The sequence below is a fragment of the Ascochyta rabiei genome, chromosome 2 (assembly GCF_004011695.2).
Source record: "Ascochyta rabiei chromosome 2, complete sequence".
In the NCBI taxonomy this organism is placed as follows: domain Eukaryota; kingdom Fungi; phylum Ascomycota; class Dothideomycetes; order Pleosporales; family Didymellaceae; genus Ascochyta; species Ascochyta rabiei.
Genome location: NC_082406.1, coordinates 2,167,021 through 2,188,059, shown reverse-complemented (window position 1 = coordinate 2,188,059; position 21,039 = coordinate 2,167,021). Strand labels below are relative to the sequence as shown.

The following is a 21,039-nucleotide window of genomic DNA, read 5'->3' as shown; positions in this document are numbered from 1 at the left end:
CCTGTGCTAGGGCACGGCACAAACATAAGTACCAGCCAACCAAGACCCCTAACTCCGCCCTAAAGGAACGAACAGTAGAGAAGGACAGAACAGATAGGGATGTTACATGACTGCTTGTTAACAAGCATAACACACGTAACTGCTTATTAACAAGCATAATACAATATGCTTGTCTACAAGCACCCTTATATATTTTATTAGACTAACTCTAGTTACTTATTAATAAGTAATGTATCTTATTAGTATATAGTTAATAGGAACATAACCCTTATAGTTCGTGTTTAACCTTATTAATTAAGTTTGTCTTTAGAATCTTAACCTGCTCTTGAACTAGACAGTCTACTCTGTACTATTTATTGCACCCTATCTTCACAAGCTTTGCTTAGTTGATAACCCTTACCGATCCAGTACCCGTACTCATCCCCAAGAACCAATAGAATCAGTGCTTACGGTCTTTAACTAAAGTACGACTTCAACACCCAGACCGGGTTATAATGGCCCTTGATGTGAAGTTGCGCACTCTATCACCACTACTACCTGTCAACAACGAGCTCTGGCAGTCGCAAACCCCAAGCAACACCCTTAAACTTAGGTCGCAATCAACGCTTGTGAAGACAAGGATTCAGAGGCATATAGATAGTTCGCCTACCTCTATAGTTAAGGCGTTTAAGAAGGTAGCAAAAGGGGCAGCAATAATTGCGCATAAGCTAGTGTTGGCGCAACAGGAGATTACTCAGCTTTAAGCTACTAATAAGGCAGCCACACAACAAAAATTACACAAAAGAAAGCAAGTTTAGGCAGAAGGGACCCTAACAGTTAAGGATAGCCTGCAATTAACAACTCTAAAGGAGTTTGGGGCGCGTAGTAATAGGAAGAAGGCAAAGAAGCAGGTGCGCGCTGAAGGAGGTAAGCCCTCCTAAAGACGCTGTGGACAGTGCAATCAGACAGGACATAACGCGCGAACGTGTTAGAAAGAGGTAGAAGTAGTTTCTAAATAGTATTATAGGCCATACTGCACTTTGCAGCACTAAACTGGGTTGTTTTGGGCCATAATAGGGTGGAGTTTGGTGGGGGCTTGGCAAAAGTGAGCGGCTCGCCCGTTAAGCGGCTCGCCTGTGGGGTACGTTAATATAGTTATATATAAGATTCTTAGCTTAGCGCCTATATACCTTCTTTAGAGGGGCAAAACAACCTATATTTAGTAGTTGTAAGAGGTAAGATAAGTGTAGAGGCATACACAGTGTAACAATCTTTACTTCCTTACAGTATTGTTAGAAGTTAAGGAAGTTGTGGCTCTTGTGGCTGTTAATAAGGAGCAGCTAGTGTACTCCTTAGGTGCGCGTCTTTGTATAGGCATTAAAGTGCTTTAACCAGTCTAGACCAAGCTTGTTAGTAGTCCATCTGTTCTTAGAGACTCTAATAACCTAGTTATAGGGCAGATTGTCCTCTTTGTACCAGGCAGAGAGGTGGTTACAGCCTTTAAAGATAATAAAGGGTAGAATAGCCTACCCTGTGCCATTAATGCCCTGTATAACCATTGTCTACTCTTAATTACCCTGCTGTACTGCCTTTAGCTGTCCTTAACGCTCTAAGCCTGTAACAACTGCTCCTGTTAATATCTAGCCTATTATAAAGCCTGTCTTATTAAAGTTATATGTGTTATTGTTCTAGATGCTATACTTAGCTTTAACATTTGCTACAAGCCTAAACTAGCCCCTAATAATCTCTAGATCCTTACAGAGGGCTCTCTTGTAGTCGTACTTGCAATTAAACCTTACTTTAAGGTTAGGGCAGCGCTTAATAAACGTGTTAGGCTAGTTTATGCTAACATAGCCTATATTGCGCTTAGCACGCAAAGAATTAGCTATATTAGCTACAGCAGCTAGCTGAGGGGCAAATCCTCGTGCATCTAGCTTAAGGATGTACTTAGCAATTACGTCCTTCTTAGTCTAGTCTATAATCTGTTGAACTGGCGTACAAGTAGCTTGTGTAGGTTGTTCTGTGTATTAAGCGTGTAGTGTGCTGTAAGGCGCGTTATATATAGCTGCAGCACGTTACAGGGTAAGTATTATGTCTTGTTTAATTGCCTGGAGCGCAAGCTGTATCGCAGCTTCTCTTAAGGGCGTAGATTGATGTTGTTGTTGAGGCATTGCGTGGTAAGGTGGAGGTTTGGTGTGGTCTTGGCAGAGTGATCCGCTCACCCGTTTGATCCGCTCACCCGTGGAGTACGTTAACTGCTGCTGCAACAAAGGTGCACGCATTATTTAGGGAGTGTAGGGATTACAGGTTATGCAAAATTATAGGGCGCTCTACCTAATGTTGCATTACGCGTTATCTAAACTTATCTAGGCCATGCCGCCCCCTGTTAGCTTGCGGCCAGAGAATCGAGTTTTTACGGTAGTGCGCAACTTGTCATCACGACAGCGACCGCTTCCGCCAAGGTATTTTGGAGGTTTATGTTAGACAGGGTTTCATGGTCTGCCGGCGTTTTGGGCATGGGAAGCTGTGATTGACTCATGTTGACCAATATATTAGGAAGCGGGACTGACCGAGTCATACGGTGATAGGAAACCGAGGGCATGGCCAGGTCGTCCAGAAGGATTACCGTGCTTTTTCCCTAATAGAGTCTGTTCACATGGCATGGCCAGTTGGCCTTCCTCTCGTTGCGAATTGTTCCTTGGTAGACAGAGACACACCTTCCTAACATGGGTTCTCGGAGGGACTCGCGAACTGTTGAGAGTAGAGAAGACAAAGCGAAGTGTTGTTCCCGCCAGCTCTGCCGCAAAAGGATGAGGCTTCAGATCGACCGGACCTAACTCGTGTGGGCAATGTAGTGGGCCTCTATCGCTTGAAGACCCCTTTCTTTGCAGGTTCTCCGAAGCCCGTCGCGAATGAAGGCAAAATGCGCACCCTCCGGCTTCTCCTGGGCTTGTCGCAGAGTCTTCGTTGTTGTGATCCGAGGCAATAACTATCAGTAGTTCGAAGGATGCGTAACTCGACTCTTTGACTGGAAGCTCTGAGCTCATTTGTTCCCTGTCTCTAGGTGTTGTGCAGAGTCATGGAGTTTAGGGTCTGGCATGACAGCTCGTTTGACGTTTGACAGATGCGGGAACTGAATCCCGGGACACCGTGGGTGATCTGATAATTACCGATTGTCATGGAACAGAGCAGAAAAAAATACTTGGTAGCTGGCATAAGTAGTGTAGGTGGAGACGCTTAACAGGGGTACTTGGCTGTAATTTTTGGGTAAATTGAATTAATTACTCAGTATTTAGTGTACCTGCCCTTTGCCTTAATAACTGCCTAGCATCTGTCCTTTATGCTTGCTACTACCTTCTAAAGGTCCTTAGGAGTAATAAAATCCTAGGCCTCCTGTATAATACCCCTAAGTCTCTTATAGCTATACTGCCTGCTAGTAGGAAGGTTAGGATAGTAAGTCTCTATCTAGTCCTTTATCTTATCCTAGATAGCTTTAATTAGATTAAGATCTAGTAAAAATAGAGGCTAGTAGATAGGCTTAATCCCTCTCTTATAGAACTCCTTAAGGGTAGACTCTGCTCTATAAGCTAATGCCCTATAGAGACTCTTATCTTGTAAGAGGTATTAGTAATAGGCAGGAGTAAATAGTTAAGTAGATAGACAAGATAGCTGAGATAGCTAAGATGACTGGCCGGCCATGGCTGAGATGGATGGCCAGCAGATAGTTAAGATGGCTGAGATGGCTGAGATAGGAGGATGAGGGTGTAGGGCAACAGCACGTAGATGCTTCTAGAGACAAGAGACATTGTATTATATACGAAAATAGGGAGGATTTAATGTAATTTAGTTAATAGAGCCATTCCGCGACCTCCGGCTTATCCCGGACCCATCTACACTACTTATGCCAGCTACCAAGTAAAATGCAAAAACGACATCTACATCTGTATGCGGGCCGTTCGCAAAAGCATTGATAACATCCAATCTTCCGGCAGTTCTTCCATCAATGCCACATCGGATTACGCGGCTGCTGGTGCCACGTTCTTGTTACCGAGTCACGGTACCCTCGTATGGATTGCCCTTCCTCTTCGCACAGGCCTATTCAAATATCTCGGCAATCTGCAACTTCGATCTTTGATCTGACCCTAATTTCCTCTGAATCGTCACAGGTTCGGTGTTGGGCTCCGCGGCGGCGTAGTCCAACGGAAAAATCTCGACCTCTGATTTTCGATCTTAGCCTGGCGGGGCTGCGATGCTAGTGCATTTGCTAATGCATTCCTATCTGTGGAAGTTTGCGAAATGCGGGATTGAAAACCTTGGTAATGGGTTTTCGACCCGCTTGAAGAGCCGAGCAGGGGTGCAGCAGGGATTGAGGTGAGAGAGACAGAAACAAGCGGGGTTGCGGCACCGAGGGCTTCTGCTGAGATGGTGCCCGAGGTTGAAAAGCATTGAGGATGTGGTGCAAACAACACTCTCCATGCAAAAGAGAGGTGCCACACAGACGTTGTTCTGAGCTAAAAAAGAAATGCTGGTGAAAAAGGTTGATCCACTCGGATAGGTAGAGCCTTGTACCATGCAGATTACTTCAACCTGCACCTTGAAATCGATGGGCATAGTCAACGATTGCTGTGAGGCGCAGTCCCGTGCCTGTCTTGTTGGCCTTGATCAATTTCGGACACCATTGTCTAGCTACAGTACACCCAGATCCTGCTTCAGCACGTCAAGGATCTTCCTACTATCCACCTCTTCATCTGCCCTGCCGCTTGTTCCATCATCGCGTAATTTTTTCAATATTGCAGGGTCAACGTCCTTCATCAGCTCCTCAAATTCTCTCTGCTGTTCGCCCTCCTCCATTCTGTAGTCTTCATCCAGCACGAACTCTGCAGGCAGGTTCGGTGTTGTCGAAGAGAAGAAGTATATTGTTGGGAATTCTTCAACTGTGCAACCTCGTAGGGCTTCGCCAAGGGTGTCAGAAGATGTCAGAGGAATGAGCACACGCCGGCTTGAGCTTGTTCTTGGCCGCAGGAGGAAGAAACTATACCTGCCATCCGTGGGAGTGTCAGATTGTGCAGGATCTGGAGGTGGGGCCTCTGCATGTGTATCGCTCATCTCCTGTGCCTCTTGCGCTAAAGATTTCGGCATTGGAGGCGATGGCTTCTGTGTCTCTGCAATCGACTCACTTTGAGGCAGCGTGGCCTGATCATTCGTGGGCTCTGCAGCGTGCTGAGGTAGCTCAGACTCTGAGTTCGAAGGGACTTCGGCCCCTCTCTTCCGTTTCTTTTTCGATAGGGTGCTCTCAAAGAGGGGGTGTGCCCTGTAGATAGGTTCAACTGCAGAACTCTGGGTGAGTGTTCGACTCTTGTCTTCACCGATCCATTCGACTGTCCAGATGATGTTTTTGTTACTTCAATAACATCAGTCAGTCTCGACCCAAACGCGCAGGACCGTATACTTGCCCTGACTTGGATCTATGTGTCTTGTTCTCTCTCGCTCTGCTCATGCCTTTAGGTGCCCGAATCACTTTTACGCCAGCAGCTGCAAGCTGGTAGTCCATCCTCTGAGTCTGATCACCCTTGGGCCTGGCGGAGAGACCGACATGGAGTCCTCTCTCAGCAACTGATTTTTCCGATTTCTCAAGATCACGTTCGATGCCAGAAAGGAAGTTGTAGTCATGATCGATGCCTGCTGGAGTAGCGAGTTGCGACTTTTTTACGTACTTTGTTGGGTCTCGTTTGCCTGAACACTGTGCCCATTGCTTGTGACGCTTGACGCATGGCAGCGAGCATGTGCGTGCAGAACAACCCGGGCATTTGTATTTGGACTCTTTGATGTTACTGTCAACGTTAGTGTGAAGCGAAAAAAAAGGATCATAATTCGTTCTCAGGATGTGTGATCCGGGTGCAGACAGTTGGCAGCGACGTATGCTTCCGTATATGTTGACATACCAGACGCTGCAAAGACTGCTCAAAAGAGTCTGGCCTGACATGTTGGCCCTGGCGTGGTCACTGGTTCTGTGATGCCAAGATGGCAAGTCTCGTTGTTCAGATCCCGGGCTAACGGTATCTGACCGCTGCAATCGGCTCGGAGATGCGGGGTGTCCGTCGCGCAGAGGCCGTGCGTGTATGGCGGCTCAACGAAGTTGGCAATTCGTTTTGGCGCAACAACGTTGCGGAGTGGTGGTCGGAAGAGAACTGGCAACGGCTTGCAGCTGTGGAAGTTTCAGCGGTCCGTGCTGTAGCTCCCCCACCCAATCACCTTGCAAACCACAGTTTGCAAGAGGCAAGCTCCAGGGATGTCTGCACTTCGCGTGTTGATGTGCGTAAGAATCAGCAGATGTTGTAGGCTAGGACTTGCCAAGGCTTGAGTGGCTGATGGTTAGCTTGTCAACATGCTTTTCGACCTGCGGGTCCTTGCTTCTGGACCGAATATTTTGTTCTTCAACAGCGCGCTTCAAGCACAGAGAGAGATGGAGATTGGCGTGCTCAAGGCTAAAACCGTTGCGGTTCTCGTCCGCGATAAGACATGCCATATGGTCACGGGTACCGAGCCCGGCCTTTATTGCTTGCAGGCCTCCGAGGCTGATCACACAGGTTGGACCAACAGACGGATGGGTGCTCAGAGTCGACAGGACGCTTGCATGTAGATTTATGAGATACGTCTTCTGCAAGCTATGCTCTAAGCTAGTCCACCTACTTTCCGCGCAGAACGTGGGCGAATCTACCCGATTCGACAATCCGCCAACGTCGGCCAGTGTTTCAGCTTCATGATCTCCTCCAGGCCCCACGACTCTACTGCAGCTAAGAACCATGGAATCAGCTGGCACTACGTACACAACATCGACCAATGACAGACGAGTCTCTGCGGCTCAACGCTCTCGATAAATGTCGATATGCCCGTCTTCTGCAGCCCTCGACTCTGACGACGAATCGTCACGGTAGAGTCTTTGCCGCTTCTGCTGGCAGTCAGGGGAAAGGCTGAAAAATGAGGAATTCCTATTCGCCGAGAGCGGAGCCTGCTTCTGCGGGAAGCCGCCGCAGGTAGCCCCGCCCATGCACGTTTCTGCAGAGATGCACGCTGCAAGACGGCCCTGGCGCTGTGCACAAACTTGCAGCGACTCAATTTGTCCCCAAATCGGCGCTCAACAGGACACCACGCCGTACGCTATTGCCACTTGAGGCGGGGATTTCGACCGTTCGATATCGATATGTACAAGGTTCAGCTGCTCAAGCTGCAAGACTGCAAGACAGCGAAACAGCGCAACAGCGAAACAGCAAGACAGCAAGACAGCCAGACAGCCAGACAGCCAGTCAGCCAGTCAGCAAGATAGCCTGGTAGCAAGGGCTGTGATACCTGTGTGAACATTGCTGTCGTGCCCAACGCAGCTCGATGGCTAGCTAGGTAGTGCGCTCTCTTGTCTCGCTCGCATTCAGCGCCACCAGCCGCTGTGTACTGCTCACGAGCAGAATACGCCCATATTGCTGAGCGGCGTGCACGCCTCTGACGGCACCATGCTCGGAGGCGGAGACGTGCAAATACGGATGGGATGGACAGGGAACATGCCTTCATTTCCTTAACCGAGCCTTGTGAAGCCCGCCCATGCTAGCGTTCGGGTGCTTCATCCCCAAAGCTCCAGCCCGAGCTTCGAGGGCGCCGCAGGTCCCCAAAAGAAGCCAGCCTCCTCATTGCGTTCCCCTTGCTGCAGCCCTCCTCACTGCAATCACGCAGCAAGGCGACTCGGAGCTTTCGGCAAGCAGAGTTGGTTGAGTTGCTGTCGTTGTATTCGACCATTGTCGCATGTCCTCTTGAAGTTGTTCTACGATTTCCTCGAATGTCCCCTCTGTCGTTATCATAGTACTACCAAGCCTCGGACGCCAACCAAGGGACTTGTTCGCGCCATCTGTTCGCATCATCCGTTCGCGCCATCTGTTCGCTACCAGCGTAACGCGGTCCAATTCCAACAACAATGGCACCGTCTCTGACCCTTCGTCCTCGCACTCGCGATGACCGGCCGCCTACAAGGGACAATACCGACCACAGTCTCATCATTCCCAGCCGGACGTCCTCTCTTCATTCGCGCATCACCCAGCCGCTCCCTTCGACATTGAACGTCAAACAGGGTGCTCGCAGCCCCAAGACACTGACCCATGCGTACATGGTATGCGGTGTTGGACGGGAACCATCGCAATGGGTGAAAGCACCGGCGCCGGCTCAGGGCAAGATTGGGCACATGAAGGGTGCAGTGGGCACCTTCTGGCTGCCAGAGATTCTGGGTAGCAGCCCCAGACTGGAGCAAGACAACGAAATCGCAAGGTCTCTTCACGCTGCCATGCGGGTAAGCTTGCTTTTCTCTTGTAATTGCTGAATATGTCCTAACCACACCACAGGCCTGCTTTCCTCACGATGTCGAGATTTGCACGGGACGGAGCCAGCCACATTGTGTGCACCATTCCTTTGTTCTCCAGCAAGATTCCTCCCACACCCTTTACGGTATTGCTCTGCGCGTCTGGTCTCGCGCAGACGAGAAGAGGGCTGAGACGATCCGAGACCTGCGCAAGCGCATCGAACCCGACTTCTTCGACAACCCTGATGAGACCTACTGGATCCCGTACTGCCTGAGTTTCCTCTCGAGGTATCCCTTGTACAACTTACTTGGTGACTACCTTCGGGGCATGTGGATTCACTGGAACAAGGCAACAAACCTGTTCCACGCCGAGGAGGTGTCTCGCATCCTGAGCTTCCCCGCTCCGCGATTGAACGACCTAGTCCGGATTGACATGAAGGACTATGCCTTGTGCTACCAGTTCCCCTCCTCGCCTACCGGGTTCCAGAATTTCGCCATGTGGCCGCTTTTCACCTGTCTCTCCATCCCCAACATTGTCGGCGTGATCGAGGCTGCCGTGTCGCCGACACGACGCATCATATTCACCAGCCACTACCCCGCCGTTCTCACCATCGCAGCTGAAACGATCCGGTATTGCGTTCGGGTGTATGAGTGGAGTGGTCTGTATGTTCCTGTTGTACATGCGCGTCATGTCAAGGACCTCGTACAAGAGCCGGGCCCGTACATCCTTGGTGTAACGTCGGAATGTCGATCACTCTTCACCGCTCCAACAGATGCCCTCGTAGTGGACTTGGACCGAAACTTTGTGCTGACCTCGAGCCCACCGACCGCCCTGACTGCCGGACAGAGGACAAAGATGATCCAGCGCCTTACACAGGCCCTCAACGGCGAAGTGTCGCCGACCGGCGTTCCACAGCATCTGCGATCTGCTTACGGTGGCGGCAAGTTGATTCCCGCTGGTCAGATCATCGTTATGCGTGGTGAGGTTGAGAGCGTCCAGGACCCAGACTGGTGGAACCAGGATGCGATAATGTCCATTATGGATCACGTGTGCGAGAAGCTCGTAAGTCCTCAGCTAACCCATTCTCGCCTCACATCTGATGCTGACAATGTGCAGGGCCGTAACAGTGGGATGAAGGCAATCTTCGGTGGATCTGTCAAGAAGCCTCTGATGACCAAGGTTTCCATGCGCCACCTCAACGAGATTGTTCGCGAGCGCAATCAGTACTCTCGTGATGCCCAGGAAGCTTGGCAGGACTTCATCAACCTCAAGGGTCGCATGGATACGGAGCTGTCCAAGGTCTCCAAGCGCAACAACTTCCTGGTCGAAGAGCTGGAAAGCTGGAAGCAGCAATTCCTCAAGTTCCAGACTTTCGCTGAGCAGCTCACCAAGGAGACCCAAGAGCTCAAGGTCAAGATTGAGAACCACAAGCGTGAAAACCGTCGCCTCACTAGTCTCATTGACCAGCAGAAGGATGATGCCGCCCGTCTTACAATCCGCCTCTCCGGCACCGAGAAGCAGCGTGACGATGCTCTGGAGGCCCTTGTTCTGCAGCAGGAAATTGCCGAGGAGTTGGAGCGCGAGAGGAAGAGGAACAAGAAGGAGATGTCTGCCCTCCAGCACACCAACTCTGCAATCATCCGACAGCGAGATGAGACTCAGCGTGTCGTTCTCCACCTCCGTGCCCTCATCGAGGGCCAGACCCACCACATGGAGCACATTGTCAAGTCTTTGAACCAGGACGACATGAACAACTACATGGTAGAAGGCTTCGAGGACGTTACCGAGGAGGACGAGGACGAGGACGAGTTCCACGACTCCGAGCTACCTGAAACCCCCAAGAAGAACAGGTCCGAAGTTGGCACCGTCCGCGGCGCATCCGTCACGGAGAGCCGCAATGACTCAAGATCAAGCACCGCCAACGGTACGCACCTCGATGGCGTCGACGTCACACCCGATATGGAGTACCGCTTACACAATTCTCCAGCGCGCAACTCGAAGCGCTTCTCGAACCAGTCCATGGTTGATGTCGCCGATCGCGTCCTCCGCGACAAGACCGACGCCATTGCCTACATCATCCGCAACATATCGGAGCAGTGCGCTGCCGCCGTCGAGGGGCTCCAGCTTGCCCAGCGTGCCGACACCGAAGACGGTGACACCCACAGCGAACGTCGTGCCAGCGTAGGCCAGCAGTCAACTGCCGATGGACGGGCACAGTCCACAATCGGCAGCGAGTACGGCGACGAGGACATGCTTCGCCCTGGCCGGCGTTCCAGCATTCCTCCTACCCCTGATCTGAGCCACCGATCAAGCACATCGATGTCCATGGCCAGCGCCTCGACAACACCAGACAGGACGAGTCTGCAGCACCGATCGTACGATGTTCCTGACGTGCCCACGCGCATCATAGAGGATGAGTCGTTCGACGACAGCAACTCGTACTCGGACTTGCCCGTCTCCAAGTACGCCACGCCTCTACCTCGCTCGCGCCAGAGCTCGCGGCATGTGCGGTAGACCCGCACGGCTTTGGTACGACGATCTCTCAGCTGGCTCAACTAGCCACCTCCACAGCTCTCCGAGCAACCCCGATCTGGCCTCCACAGCCAGCCTTTTTGCATTTCCAAGCCCTTTCTCCTTGGCGCAGGCGTTGGCTTCCAAAGGGACCCCAAACTTACGTTCTTACTGTCCTTGATCACACGTTTTCCCGGCTTCTTCATGTTTCCGTTCCCAACCACCCACGACCTTTTTCCTCTTGTGTACGGCCAGTATCTAATCCGTTTCCTCTTTTTCTTTTTCTTCTTTTCTTTTTTGTTTCTCTATTTCCCCCCCACTTCCTTCTGACGGCGCACAGGAAGCGCAGGAGGAGGAAATCAGCAGAACTCGGCAGAACTTACCAGCAGAGCCTCTGGCAGAAGGAAACACGTCAAGCTGGCGGGCGAGCTCGCTTGAAGAGCGCAACATGTCTTCTTATGTATCTTACCTCGGCGAGGTGTTTGTAGCATAGCATACCATATTTCCTCATCCTGAACTCCTATGCATCCCTCCCCTTGCTCGTGGTTTGGCGTTTGGAAGGCGCGGAGACGCAATGGGAGGCACCATGGACTTGGTGCTGCAGACTCGACACAGCGGGGATGCTACGTGCACGACACCATTGCACGACTGGACGACATATGGTTCGTTTGGCATGTGGTTCGCGGGAGTAAGTGCGCGGATGCTGTGGGTGTTGGGAGATGATGCTCGCGTGCATGCGCAAGAGGAGTCTTGCGCATGCAGGCATCCATGATGGGTTGCGTGGCTGATGCACGCACTGGTCTTGTTGGTAAGTGCTTGCGCACGTTGGGTCTATCTGGCCTGCGGCAGGTGTTGGGTCGCAGTTTTTTAGGCATCGCAATGCCGGTATTCTTCCGAGTGATCAGTCTAACATGGCTAGTATCGGGTTCAATGTGCCTTGTTCGGCCAAGGCGCAGTCTTGTAGCGTTTCGCGCATGCTTGGGGGCTTGAAGGAAACGGCGGATTCAAGGGGAAATATTCTACGTTTTCGTCACGTTGCCGTCGGGTCATCGATAGCCATGCTGGCTGGGGTAGAGGCCCGCGTTGTTGAGCGGAGCTGCAGTCTTCCGTAGCGCCAGTGGCCCAAACCATGCCGTCGTCATCGATGCAGGTCAAAGTTCAAGCTATTGAGACATCAGTCGACGTGTCGAACTGTGTTTTTGGATGGATTGGGGTACGCTTCCTACCTACCGCTGTCGCCTTGAAACACGATCCACCTTCGGTAAGCCTACTGCGCATGCAGGTTAGTGGGTGCACTGTGGAGTGTGGACAGGAGGGCGTTGGGATCTTCAGCAAGTGGCAGGCACGGTGCCCAGGCATGGGAGGGCCTGAGGGATTGAGGCTGACGGGGTCGGGGGTCACCCTAAAACAGCAGATGACGAGAGACACGGTGGTGGCCAAGCTAGAGGCGCTCAGCAGCCCGACTCGGCTGGCGTGTAGATGGTGTTGGGCGCTGAGCCTTGGTACAGACTACAGACACATCAAGACAGCTCCCTTCACCGTGAGATGAAGGTGAAGCGGCGTTGCCCAGGCGACAAGTGCAGAAGGAGCAGGGCGCGCGTTGCACAACGGCGTGCACTGCCAGGAGGCGCCGTAGCGAAGGCCGAGTGGAGGGTGGGGCAGCGTGGGCAGCGAGTGCAGAGGGCGTGGGCGTGGGCGCGGGCGTGGGCGTGGGCGTGGTTGTGGCTTGGTCGAAGTTGGTCAAGCTCGGATTCCCTGCATGGGACAGGGGAGGCGCGCCCGAATCAGTCGGTGACTTCCCCTGGCAGGCTGGCTGGGCGACGCTGGACAACATATCGGTGCACGCCGCCAATGGCCAGGGGTGCAGTTGGGTCTCTTGCGCGGCGCTCGCTCGCCCGCCGCAGGTAGAATCGCACCTCATTCTGATTATATAGTGTTTCTTGTGCGCCGACCCCGGTGCGTCACCTTGGACTGCAGTTGCGCGTGGCATCAGGTAGGGATCCGCTGCGCTGCCTTGACCTGTCCAGCCACGCCCGTGCCGACGAGAGCTGCCTTGAGCTGCCGACAATCCGTAATCACCACCTCGCCGCTCGGCCACAGCTGGACACCACCTGGGTCACCCAGTCGCCCCGCCGTTGCCGTTGCCGTTGCCGTTGCCGTTTTCGTTGCCGTGCTAGACAGCGACACCGTCCCTCGACTCGACTCGACGAACGGCGCTGCCGTGGCCGCACTGCACTGCACTGGCCGCACTACACTGCACTGCACTGCACTGCACTGCACTGCACTGCACTGCACTACACCGCACCGCACTGCACTGCACTACACCGCACCGCACTACACCGCACCCCGCCGCATGGAGTCTCCGCCAACATCGCCCCCCCCACGCCGCAAACGGCCAGCGAGCGCCATGATCCGCCCCAATCGCAGCTCGAGTCGGCTGAGCATGAGCAGCAAGGTCGGAGGAAGCCGCGCCTCAGACGACGATACCAAGACAGCGGTCAAAGTGGGTATGTGGGCAGCTCTCACCCTGAATTTCCCCGCAAACACACGTCCCTAATCGCAATCACCACAGTTGTGCGCGTCCGCCCCCCGCTCAAGCAGGACGACCCCAGCTTCGACCTTGTCCCGCAGCGGTTCCGCTCCCCGCGCTGCCATGTCACCTCGCCCTCCAGTCTCGCCGTCGACCCAGCTTCGGGCGGCCGAAAGGTCTTCGTCTTCGACCGTGTGTTTGGCGAGGACGTTGACCAGGAGGGCGTCTTCGAATATGTCGGCGAAAGCGTCAACTCTTTCGTCGAGGGCTACAACGTCTCCATCCTCGCCTATGGTCAGTCGGGCGCCGGCAAGTCGTATACCATGGGCACCACAGGGCCCGCCGACCAGGCAGACGCCCAGGCCATGGGCATCATCCCTCGCGCCGCTGCGCTGCTCTACGAAAAGCTCCAGGGCCCTAGCGCTCGCGCGCCTGGCTCTGGCCTGCGCCCTCCCAACTCGCGTGTCTCGAGCATGGGTTCACACAACTTCCCCACCAAATCGTCCCCCAAGAAAGACTGGCAGCTCACGGCGACCTACGTAGAGGTATGTGCTCGCTGCGCCGAGCAAGACTGGGCAAGACTGACGTGTGCAGATCTACAACGAACAGCTGCGCGACCTCCTGCTCTCCGACACGGTGCCGCACAACTCGCGTCCTGAAGTCGCTATTCGCGAGGAGCCTGGAGGCCGCATCATACTCGCCGGTCTTACCCAAGTGCTCATCAACTCAGTCGAGGACTTGCTGAACGCGCTCAACTTTGGTTCCGCCATTCGCCAGACGGATGCAACCGCTCAAAACGCAAAATCTTCTCGTTCCCACGCCGTCTTCAGTCTGAACCTTGTCCAGAAGAAGAGCTCCTCTGCACCCCTCTCGACGCGCGAGAAACGCAGATCGGTGCCTCTCGAAGCCATGTCTGGCTCAGGCGACAGCCTCGTCACAATCGACAGCAAGCTGCACTTTGTCGATCTGGCAGGAAGTGAAAGGCTGAAGAACACACAAGCTTCGGGCGAGAGGGCGAGGGAGGGTATTTCCATCAACGCCGGACTGGCAAGCCTGGGTAAGGTCATCTCACAGCTGTCCTCGCGCCACGCCAACGCTCACATCTCCTATCGTGATTCGCGCCTTACACGACTGCTTCAAGACTCGCTAGGTGGGAACGCTATCACGTACATGATTGCCTGTATCAACCCTGCGGAGTTTCATCTCAGCGAATCGTTGAACACGGTTCAGTACGCACAGCGTGCACGTGCAATCCAGATCAAGCCTCAGATCCAGCAGATCCACGATGATAGCGACAAACAGGCTACCATCGTGCGACTGAGGAACGAAGTCCAATTCCTGCGGGACCAGATGAGGCTGTCGCAGAATACCGATCGGATCAACGCCGATCCGAACGAGCGCGCAAACCAGCAGTACGAGCGGGAGATGGAACTGCAGAATCAGTTGCTTGATTTTCAAGAAAACTATACAGCTCTCAGCCTTCGCCACTCGAAATTGATCTCGGAGATTTCTAGAGTGCGGGACAGCGACGCTGCAGACACACCGATCCTTCGAGGTACCGTCGGAGACTCTGCACTTGAGCGGCTCAAGCGATCCAACTCGTTTGCGGATGCCGTCGAGGACGTGGTCTTGGAATACGAAAAGACGATCCAGGCGCTCGAATCTTCCCTCTCACATACGCGAACGTCCATGTCTGGACAAGAAAGTGATCTCCTGGAAAGAGAAGCTCGCATCTCATTGCTCGAAAGCCAGAACCATCAACTGCAGGCGCGAATCCAGAAAGCTGTAGAGAGGGACGCCAGCAACGAAGAATACGTCAAGTCACTCGAACGTCAGATCGACAGCTCGGTCTCCGGCATCGAGAGAACTGACACGACCATCTCTGATCTGCGTGACAAGTTACAAAAGGCCCGCGAGAATGAGACTAGCTGTGAAGAGTACATCTCTACTCTCGAAGAGCGTCTTGCCGAGAACGAGCAAGAAGTCGAAGTCATGACGCGCGAAATCGAGCGCTTGAAGCATGTGGTGGAGAGACAACGCAGCATTGGAAAGCTTGACAACCTCCTGTATGAGCTTGACGCTGTGCGTCAGACCGACGCAACAACAGACGAGGCCTCTACAAACGGTCACGTCAGGGGTCCCAGCGATCCTTTTATCCAAAAGCGAGCCTCTCTCGGTAGGCAATCTCCACTTGAAGGCACTCGTCATTTCAGCACGCCTGTAGATGCTATTGCAGAGGAGGATGACACCGAGCGCCCTGCTACTGCCGGAGCCGCCAGCGCCAAGGGCGCGCGGGGCGACAGTCACTCGGTCAAGAGCATCTCGGTCAAGGGCCTCACAGCAGAGAACGACATGGAAGAGCCGTCAAGTCCTGCACAGTCCAGGTTCGTTCACGACAAGCTCGATTCCGTCACGCAGGAGCTCTTTGATCTTCGCGTCGAGCATGAAGGAACCCTGCACGACTACGAGAAGCTCGCCAGTAAGTATCAGGAAGCTTTGCGTACCTTGGCGTCTCTCCAAGACACCGTGGACGAGGCACGTCACGGATCTTCTCGACCATACTCTTTTTTAGGCAACACCGAAGCCAACGGTCTCGACAAGGAGCTTGGAAAGTCTACGTCTTCGCGTGCATTGTCTGTGGAATTATTCTCAGCAGACTCTGGCAATGTTACTACGCCTGAATACATTGCCGAGGCTGGTGACGAACAGCCTGATGTTAGAAGATCGTCGACCGCTTCCACCGAGAGTGGATACTCGGTCCCGAAGTCAATACTGGTTCAGGAGCTGCAGGCCCTAAAGACACTGCATGCTGAGAAAGAACAACGTGTCACTGAGCTCAAACGAGACTATTCTGAACTCCAAGAGCAACACCAGGATGCGTTGGATTACGTTGAAGAGCTCAAGTCCGAGGTCACCAAGGCCCAATTGACCGCGCGCCCGAGTTCTCCATCACTTCACATGATTCGTCGCAAGTCTAGCCAAGCTCTGCTCTCGAATGATAGATCCAACCGTGCCGTCAACTCGCTCCGTAGCTTGGCGCTGGACAAGCTTGAAGAAGAGTCCGCCTTGGCTTTTGAGAACAATCTAAGTGCCATTATGACCGAGCTCAACACCAGGTCCGAAAGAGTCCAGGAGTTGGAATCTGAAGTTACGTCTGTGCGGAAAGAGATGGAGAGCAAGATGACTCTGATCAGCGGCCTGACAAAGGAACGATCCAGTTTGAAAGCCTCCACGCCGCTCGATATCTCCATCGTTGCTACCATGCAAGACCAGATCAGGCAAAACGAGGAGCAAATGAGGGAGCTGAAGAACGCGCACGCTCAGCGGGAGCTTGAGCTTCGAGAGCAGGTGGCTCTCCTCACAGCTTCGGCAAGATCGCCAGAGTCTTCAGACGAAGTACTGTCTGATCGACAACTGTCCGACACCACGGAAGGCCACGGCAACCTGACTGGTGAAGATGCGACACGCCATCGACAGCTGATCAGTCTCACAAACGAGGCCGCTCAATGGCAATCCAAGCATCTCGAGGCCATCGAAGCCACGAAAGTCTCGGAGAAGCAACATCTTAGCACCGTTCGAGAGCTAGAGTCAGCTATGGAGCAGCTCCAGGCGAACCACACCGCCCAACTGACCGAGCTAGAAGATGTCAAAGGTGCCCAAGCATCAGCAGCGCTTGAACAAGAGCGTGTCAAGCACGCAGAACTCGTTGCTGCTTTGCAAGCTCAGGTCGACGAGCACAAAGCAACTGCGGGTAGTAATGCTGCCCGTCTAGCTGAGCTTGAGCAGTCCCACGCCAATATCATCAAGCAGGTCGAAGAATACTCAGAGGCCAGAGCATTGACCGAAAAGGAACTCGATACTCACAAATCGCTCGTGGCCAACCTTGAGAATCAGATCGAGGAGCACAAGGCTGCCATCGACTACCATGAACAGGGCATGGATTCCCTACAGAAGTCTCATGCCGCTGAGCTGGAGAAGCTGACATCAGAACTAACAACGCACAAAGAGTCGACCACCGTGCTCCAGACCGACCTGTCAGAGACCAAGGGCGAATTGGAGACACTGCTGCATGGCATATCTACTGCTCTCAACCAAGAGACGGGCGTGGATCAGGTGCAATCGCAAATTGAGTCTTTAGTCGAGTCCCGCAAGTCACTCACAACGCGTATGGACGAAGCTCTTGACGATCTTCAGGCAGCAAGACTCGAGCTATCTGATGCAACCAAGACAATCGACACTCTCAAAGCTAACATGAAAGAGTTCGAGGTTCTTAATGCTGAAACCATCAAGGAGCTCGAGCGCGTCAGCGAGAAAGAGCAGAAGAGCTCTCGTCTGGTTCAGGAGCTGGAAGACCAGCTTAATCAGAATTGGGATCAGCATGAGGCCACCAACAACCGATTATCTGCTCTTCAGACGGAGCGCAGTCGTGAGCTACAGGATGTCATTGTACATCGCGAACAACTTGAGAAAGACTTTGAAGACTCCAGGGCGAAAGTCGCTATTCTCGAGGTAAGTTACACACCTTATTCAGCAGCTTTGGTACTTACCAATATTCAGTCACAGCTTGCGGACATGAAGAGAAACTCTAGCCGAGTCTCCGTGGACCCTCGCGAGGACCTCCAACGATCCAATTCTGACAACTCCAATGCTCGCAAGAGCATGTCGCATACCTCTCTGCCCTCGCCGCCGCCAGCTATTCCGCTGCCTCCTCTGCCACCAGGCAGTCCACCTCCCAATCAAGCTAACGCTCCGTCACCGCCCGCCTCGCGTCACCAGAGTAAAGATATCGCAAACGCTCAGCTGGTTGAGGATCAGGAGGCTCGCATTCGCACCATTGAGAAGCACTTGTTTGCTGAGAAGCAATTGACGGCCACCCTTGAAGATGCTCTGACGGACCTCGAATCTTCGAGCCAGAGGACCAAGAGCGATCTGGATCAATTCAGAAAGAAGTGCGCTGGACTTGAGGAGGAGCTCAGCATCATGCGCAAGGAGCGCAGCATGGCGCGTCATTCCCTCCAGGCTGTTGAGGAAGAGCGCAATGCTCGTCTGCGCGTGGAGGCAGAGCGCGCACACCTCGAGGCTCGCATGGCTGCTCTCAATGATGCTAACAAAAAGAGCAAGAAGAAGGGCACCTTGAACTGCTTCTAAGCTCGACTACAACATTGTTCACACCGTACTTTTTTCGCGTTACGGCGCGTCGGGATATGGCGTTGCATACCCTGATAAATTCTGTCATACCGTCACCATATCGACTCATTCTCGAGGTGGCTTTTACGTTCTTCACGATTCCTCGCTAACCGGGTCTACTGCTCGGTGCCACTTTTCTTCTTTAGACATATGACATGACAGGTATGTCACAAAAGCATACTAGCCATATGCTCCCCTCCTCTAGCTCTTGTTTGTTCGTTTTTGCGCGTCCATACCACATACCCCCTTTGCTTCCTAATGTATACGACGTTTGGTGGGCGGAGATGGACTGGTTACAACTTAATTTGTGGAGGAAGTCGGTCCTGCTAGGTTTCTTGTAAGCAAGGCATTTACGAGAGACGACGATGGCATGGTCGGAGCTCTGTGAGCTGGGTTGGAAATGGATCACATTCGAAGAACATGACTCTTTTCTACAATCACTTCTCGACTTGTTTGTGTGTGCAGCTAAACAGGGTACCACATTGCCCAAGGTACACTTTGCTTCAATTACAACGAAGGCAGGTTCTCCAGGTTGCTGCACTGCCTCACATTCCGCTTTGCCTGACGCAAATGTATTCTCAAGCGCGCTGTATCGTCGACCAGAAAAAGGCTATGAAGGTCGCTGCGCAACAACATCCCGCGTTTGCCCGGCTGCACGTTTTGTCGGGCGATAGGTTGCGAGGCCCGGCTTGTCGCGTTGATGCAGCGGGCCGGCGCGTCACGTCATCTACACTAGCAGGTCGGTTCTTGGGATGCATGCAATCACTATAAGCAGAATCGGCATTTGTTGAACGAAGGTTGACTAAAAGCAAACAGCCTTCCTTTCCTTGAGTTCTCCGCCCATCTTGAACCCATTCATCCCTTCATTCTTCTCTCACTTCCACAATTTTCAGCAAAATGGCGACGTGAGTGCCCCACCATCCCACCATCCCACCATTGATTCGTCTTCCAAACGCAAGGTCGCATACTTACAGCTTACCAGCAACATCACCTGGCACCCGTCCCTCTCCCGCGCCGAGCGCAACACGTTCCGTAAGCAACCTGGCTTCACTATATGGTTCACCGGTCTCTCTGCATCCGGAAAGTCCACAATCGCAACTGCGCTCGAGCAGCACTTGTTGCATTTGGGCTTCGCTGCCTACCGTCTCGATGGCGACAATGTGCGCTTCGGGTTGAACAAAGACCTCGGATTCAGCGAGAAGGACCGCAACGAGAACATCAGGCGTATCGCGGAGGTGTGTTTTCTGTCTCCACGAGCTACTCTCAGCCAGCGCTGGAAGCGCAGAGGTTACATCTGGTGCTAACATGCGGATCACAGGTCGCAAAGCTCTTCGCTGACTCCTCCACAATCGCCATCACATCCTTCATCTCGCCCTTCGCTGCCGACCGCAAGACTGCGCGTGATCTGCACGCCGAAGTCAAGGGCAATGATGCACCGCTCGAGTTCATCGAAGTCTTCGTTGACCTGCCGCTTGAGGTCGCTGAAGCGCGTGACCCCAAGGGTCTCTACAAGCTCGCTCGTGCGGGTAAGATCCCAGAGTTCACCGGTATCAGCAGCCCGTACGAGGCGCCTGAGAACCCGGAGATCTACATCAGGAGTGATCAGAAGAGCGTCGAGGATGCGGTGGCAGAGATTACGCAGTACTTGGAGAAGAGGGGATTGTTGAAGTTGGCGCAGTAGAGGATGTCCCTCCTGCATTTCGTGTCTGTAGAAATTCTAACAGAGGCTGTGCTGGCTTGAGTAGCTGCCCACGTTGGGAACAGACGAATGACGAACAAAATGCCGGGCGAAACAAAGCCTCTGAGCAAAAGGCAAACCAGAATCAACTGCGTGATGAAGCTCAGACGAGTTGAGCAATTATTTCGGTGCCCTATGCGACCTTAACATGCACTCGAGATCGTGATTGACTACTTTCAACATCAAAGCCCTTCGATGAGCTTGTATCCCAACCCTCTGAGGGTTGATGATGTATAACGATAGCACCCGCGACTTCAAATGCTCCGCTGTTTGGGTGACCACATCGTGCTGGGGAAGGTTTATGTAAGCGCCGCGGTACGGCGAATCATACATCCGGTCCGCGCTCAAGCTCTCAATTTTTCCGCCAAAACAACTCTGACCACAACCACCAACACGAACTCATCGCGCTTTGCATGCGCGCGTTCTTGTTTGTTGATTTTCACTGACGCAGCGATGCGCTTTCAATCGTAGTATATGGTAAGCCTCTCCTCCAACTTGCGTACGCGCAGATGATTCTCAATACACGAACAATCCAATTCCTATCAATTCATGAAGGACTACCTAAACTATAGAATACAATGATGCACATACCACAGCATTGCTTCGACTCATACGTTTGCGTCTGATCAGTTGGCTAACTGTACCTTAGCTTTCTCTCGCTTTCTCGTAGGCTTCTCGCAGCGTTGTTCCCATCTTGATTTTCAAAAGGTACGACTCCCCCACTTTACCACCCTCCATCACCCCAAGCATAGTGA

General features: G+C 53.0%; 5 protein-coding genes across 7 annotated transcripts, besides 15 other annotated features; 3 read left to right on the top strand and 2 right to left on the bottom strand.

Moving 5' to 3' along the window:
- Positions 1-477: part of a mobile genetic element that runs on past the window's edge.
- Positions 1-477: part of a long terminal repeat that runs on past the window's edge.
- Positions 1-478: part of a mobile genetic element that runs on past the window's edge.
- Positions 210-257: a tandem repeat.
- Positions 478-481: a direct repeat.
- Positions 478-1,132: a mobile genetic element.
- Positions 1,055-1,148: a dispersed repeat.
- Positions 1,125-2,233: a mobile genetic element.
- Positions 2,234-2,531: 298 nt separating this feature from the next.
- EKO05_0001591 (uncharacterized protein) lies at positions 2,532-3,026 on the bottom strand (the record flags this gene model as incomplete). Its single annotated transcript, XM_059635709.1, has 1 exon — positions 2,532-3,026. One exon carries the CDS (start codon positions 3,024-3,026, stop codon positions 2,532-2,534), a length of 495 nt encoding a protein of 164 aa, XP_059491692.1.
- A 152-nt stretch (positions 3,027-3,178) lies between these two features.
- Positions 3,179-3,578: a mobile genetic element.
- Positions 3,578-3,731: a mobile genetic element.
- Positions 3,732-3,755: 24 nt separating this feature from the next.
- Positions 3,756-3,897: a dispersed repeat.
- A 768-nt stretch (positions 3,898-4,665) lies between these two features.
- Positions 4,666-5,964, bottom strand: EKO05_0001590 (Box C/D snoRNA accumulation; the record flags this gene model as incomplete). 2 transcript variants are annotated; one of them, XM_059635708.1, is made up of 3 exons in its annotated part: positions 5,922-5,964; positions 5,433-5,810; positions 4,666-5,380 (listed from the first exon to the last, which is right to left on the bottom strand). In XM_059635708.1, the coding sequence occupies exons 1-3, from the start codon at positions 5,960-5,962 to the stop codon at positions 4,666-4,668; spliced, it is 1,134 nt and encodes a 377-aa protein (XP_059491691.1). In that variant the 5' UTR covers positions 5,963-5,964. The 2 variants fall into 2 exon arrangements, with proteins under 2 accessions (XP_059491691.1, XP_059491690.1); XM_059635707.1 differs by having other exon boundaries at positions 5,433-5,964.
- A 1,279-nt stretch (positions 5,965-7,243) lies between these two features.
- Positions 7,244-7,296: a tandem repeat.
- A 643-nt stretch (positions 7,297-7,939) lies between these two features.
- Positions 7,940-10,832, top strand: EKO05_0001589 (uncharacterized protein; the record flags this gene model as incomplete). Of its 2 annotated transcripts, XM_059635705.1 has the most annotated exons (4): positions 7,940-8,308; positions 8,361-9,380; positions 9,435-10,242; positions 10,306-10,832. In XM_059635705.1, 4 exons carry the CDS (start codon positions 7,940-7,942, stop codon positions 10,830-10,832), a joined length of 2,724 nt encoding a protein of 907 aa, XP_059491688.1. The 2 variants fall into 2 exon arrangements, with proteins under 2 accessions (XP_059491688.1, XP_059491689.1); XM_059635706.1 differs by having other exon boundaries at positions 8,361-10,832.
- A 1,678-nt stretch (positions 10,833-12,510) lies between these two features.
- Positions 12,511-12,548: a tandem repeat.
- Positions 12,549-12,960: 412 nt separating this feature from the next.
- Positions 12,961-13,001: a tandem repeat.
- A 55-nt stretch (positions 13,002-13,056) lies between these two features.
- Positions 13,057-13,165: a tandem repeat.
- Positions 13,166-13,236: 71 nt separating this feature from the next.
- Positions 13,237-18,507, top strand: EKO05_0001588 (uncharacterized protein; the record flags this gene model as incomplete). The annotated part of the gene is made up of 4 exons (XM_038937533.2): positions 13,237-13,336; positions 13,402-13,904; positions 13,954-17,868; positions 17,917-18,507. The coding sequence occupies 4 exons, from the start codon at positions 13,237-13,239 to the stop codon at positions 18,505-18,507; spliced, it is 5,109 nt and encodes a 1,702-aa protein (XP_038802347.2).
- A 936-nt stretch (positions 18,508-19,443) lies between these two features.
- Positions 19,444-20,227, top strand: EKO05_0001587 (Adenylyl-sulfate kinase; the record flags this gene model as incomplete). Its single annotated transcript, XM_059635704.1, has 3 exons — positions 19,444-19,451; positions 19,529-19,781; positions 19,865-20,227. 3 exons carry the CDS (start codon positions 19,444-19,446, stop codon positions 20,225-20,227), a joined length of 624 nt encoding a protein of 207 aa, XP_059491687.1.
- Between the last annotated feature and the right edge of the window lie 812 nt (positions 20,228-21,039).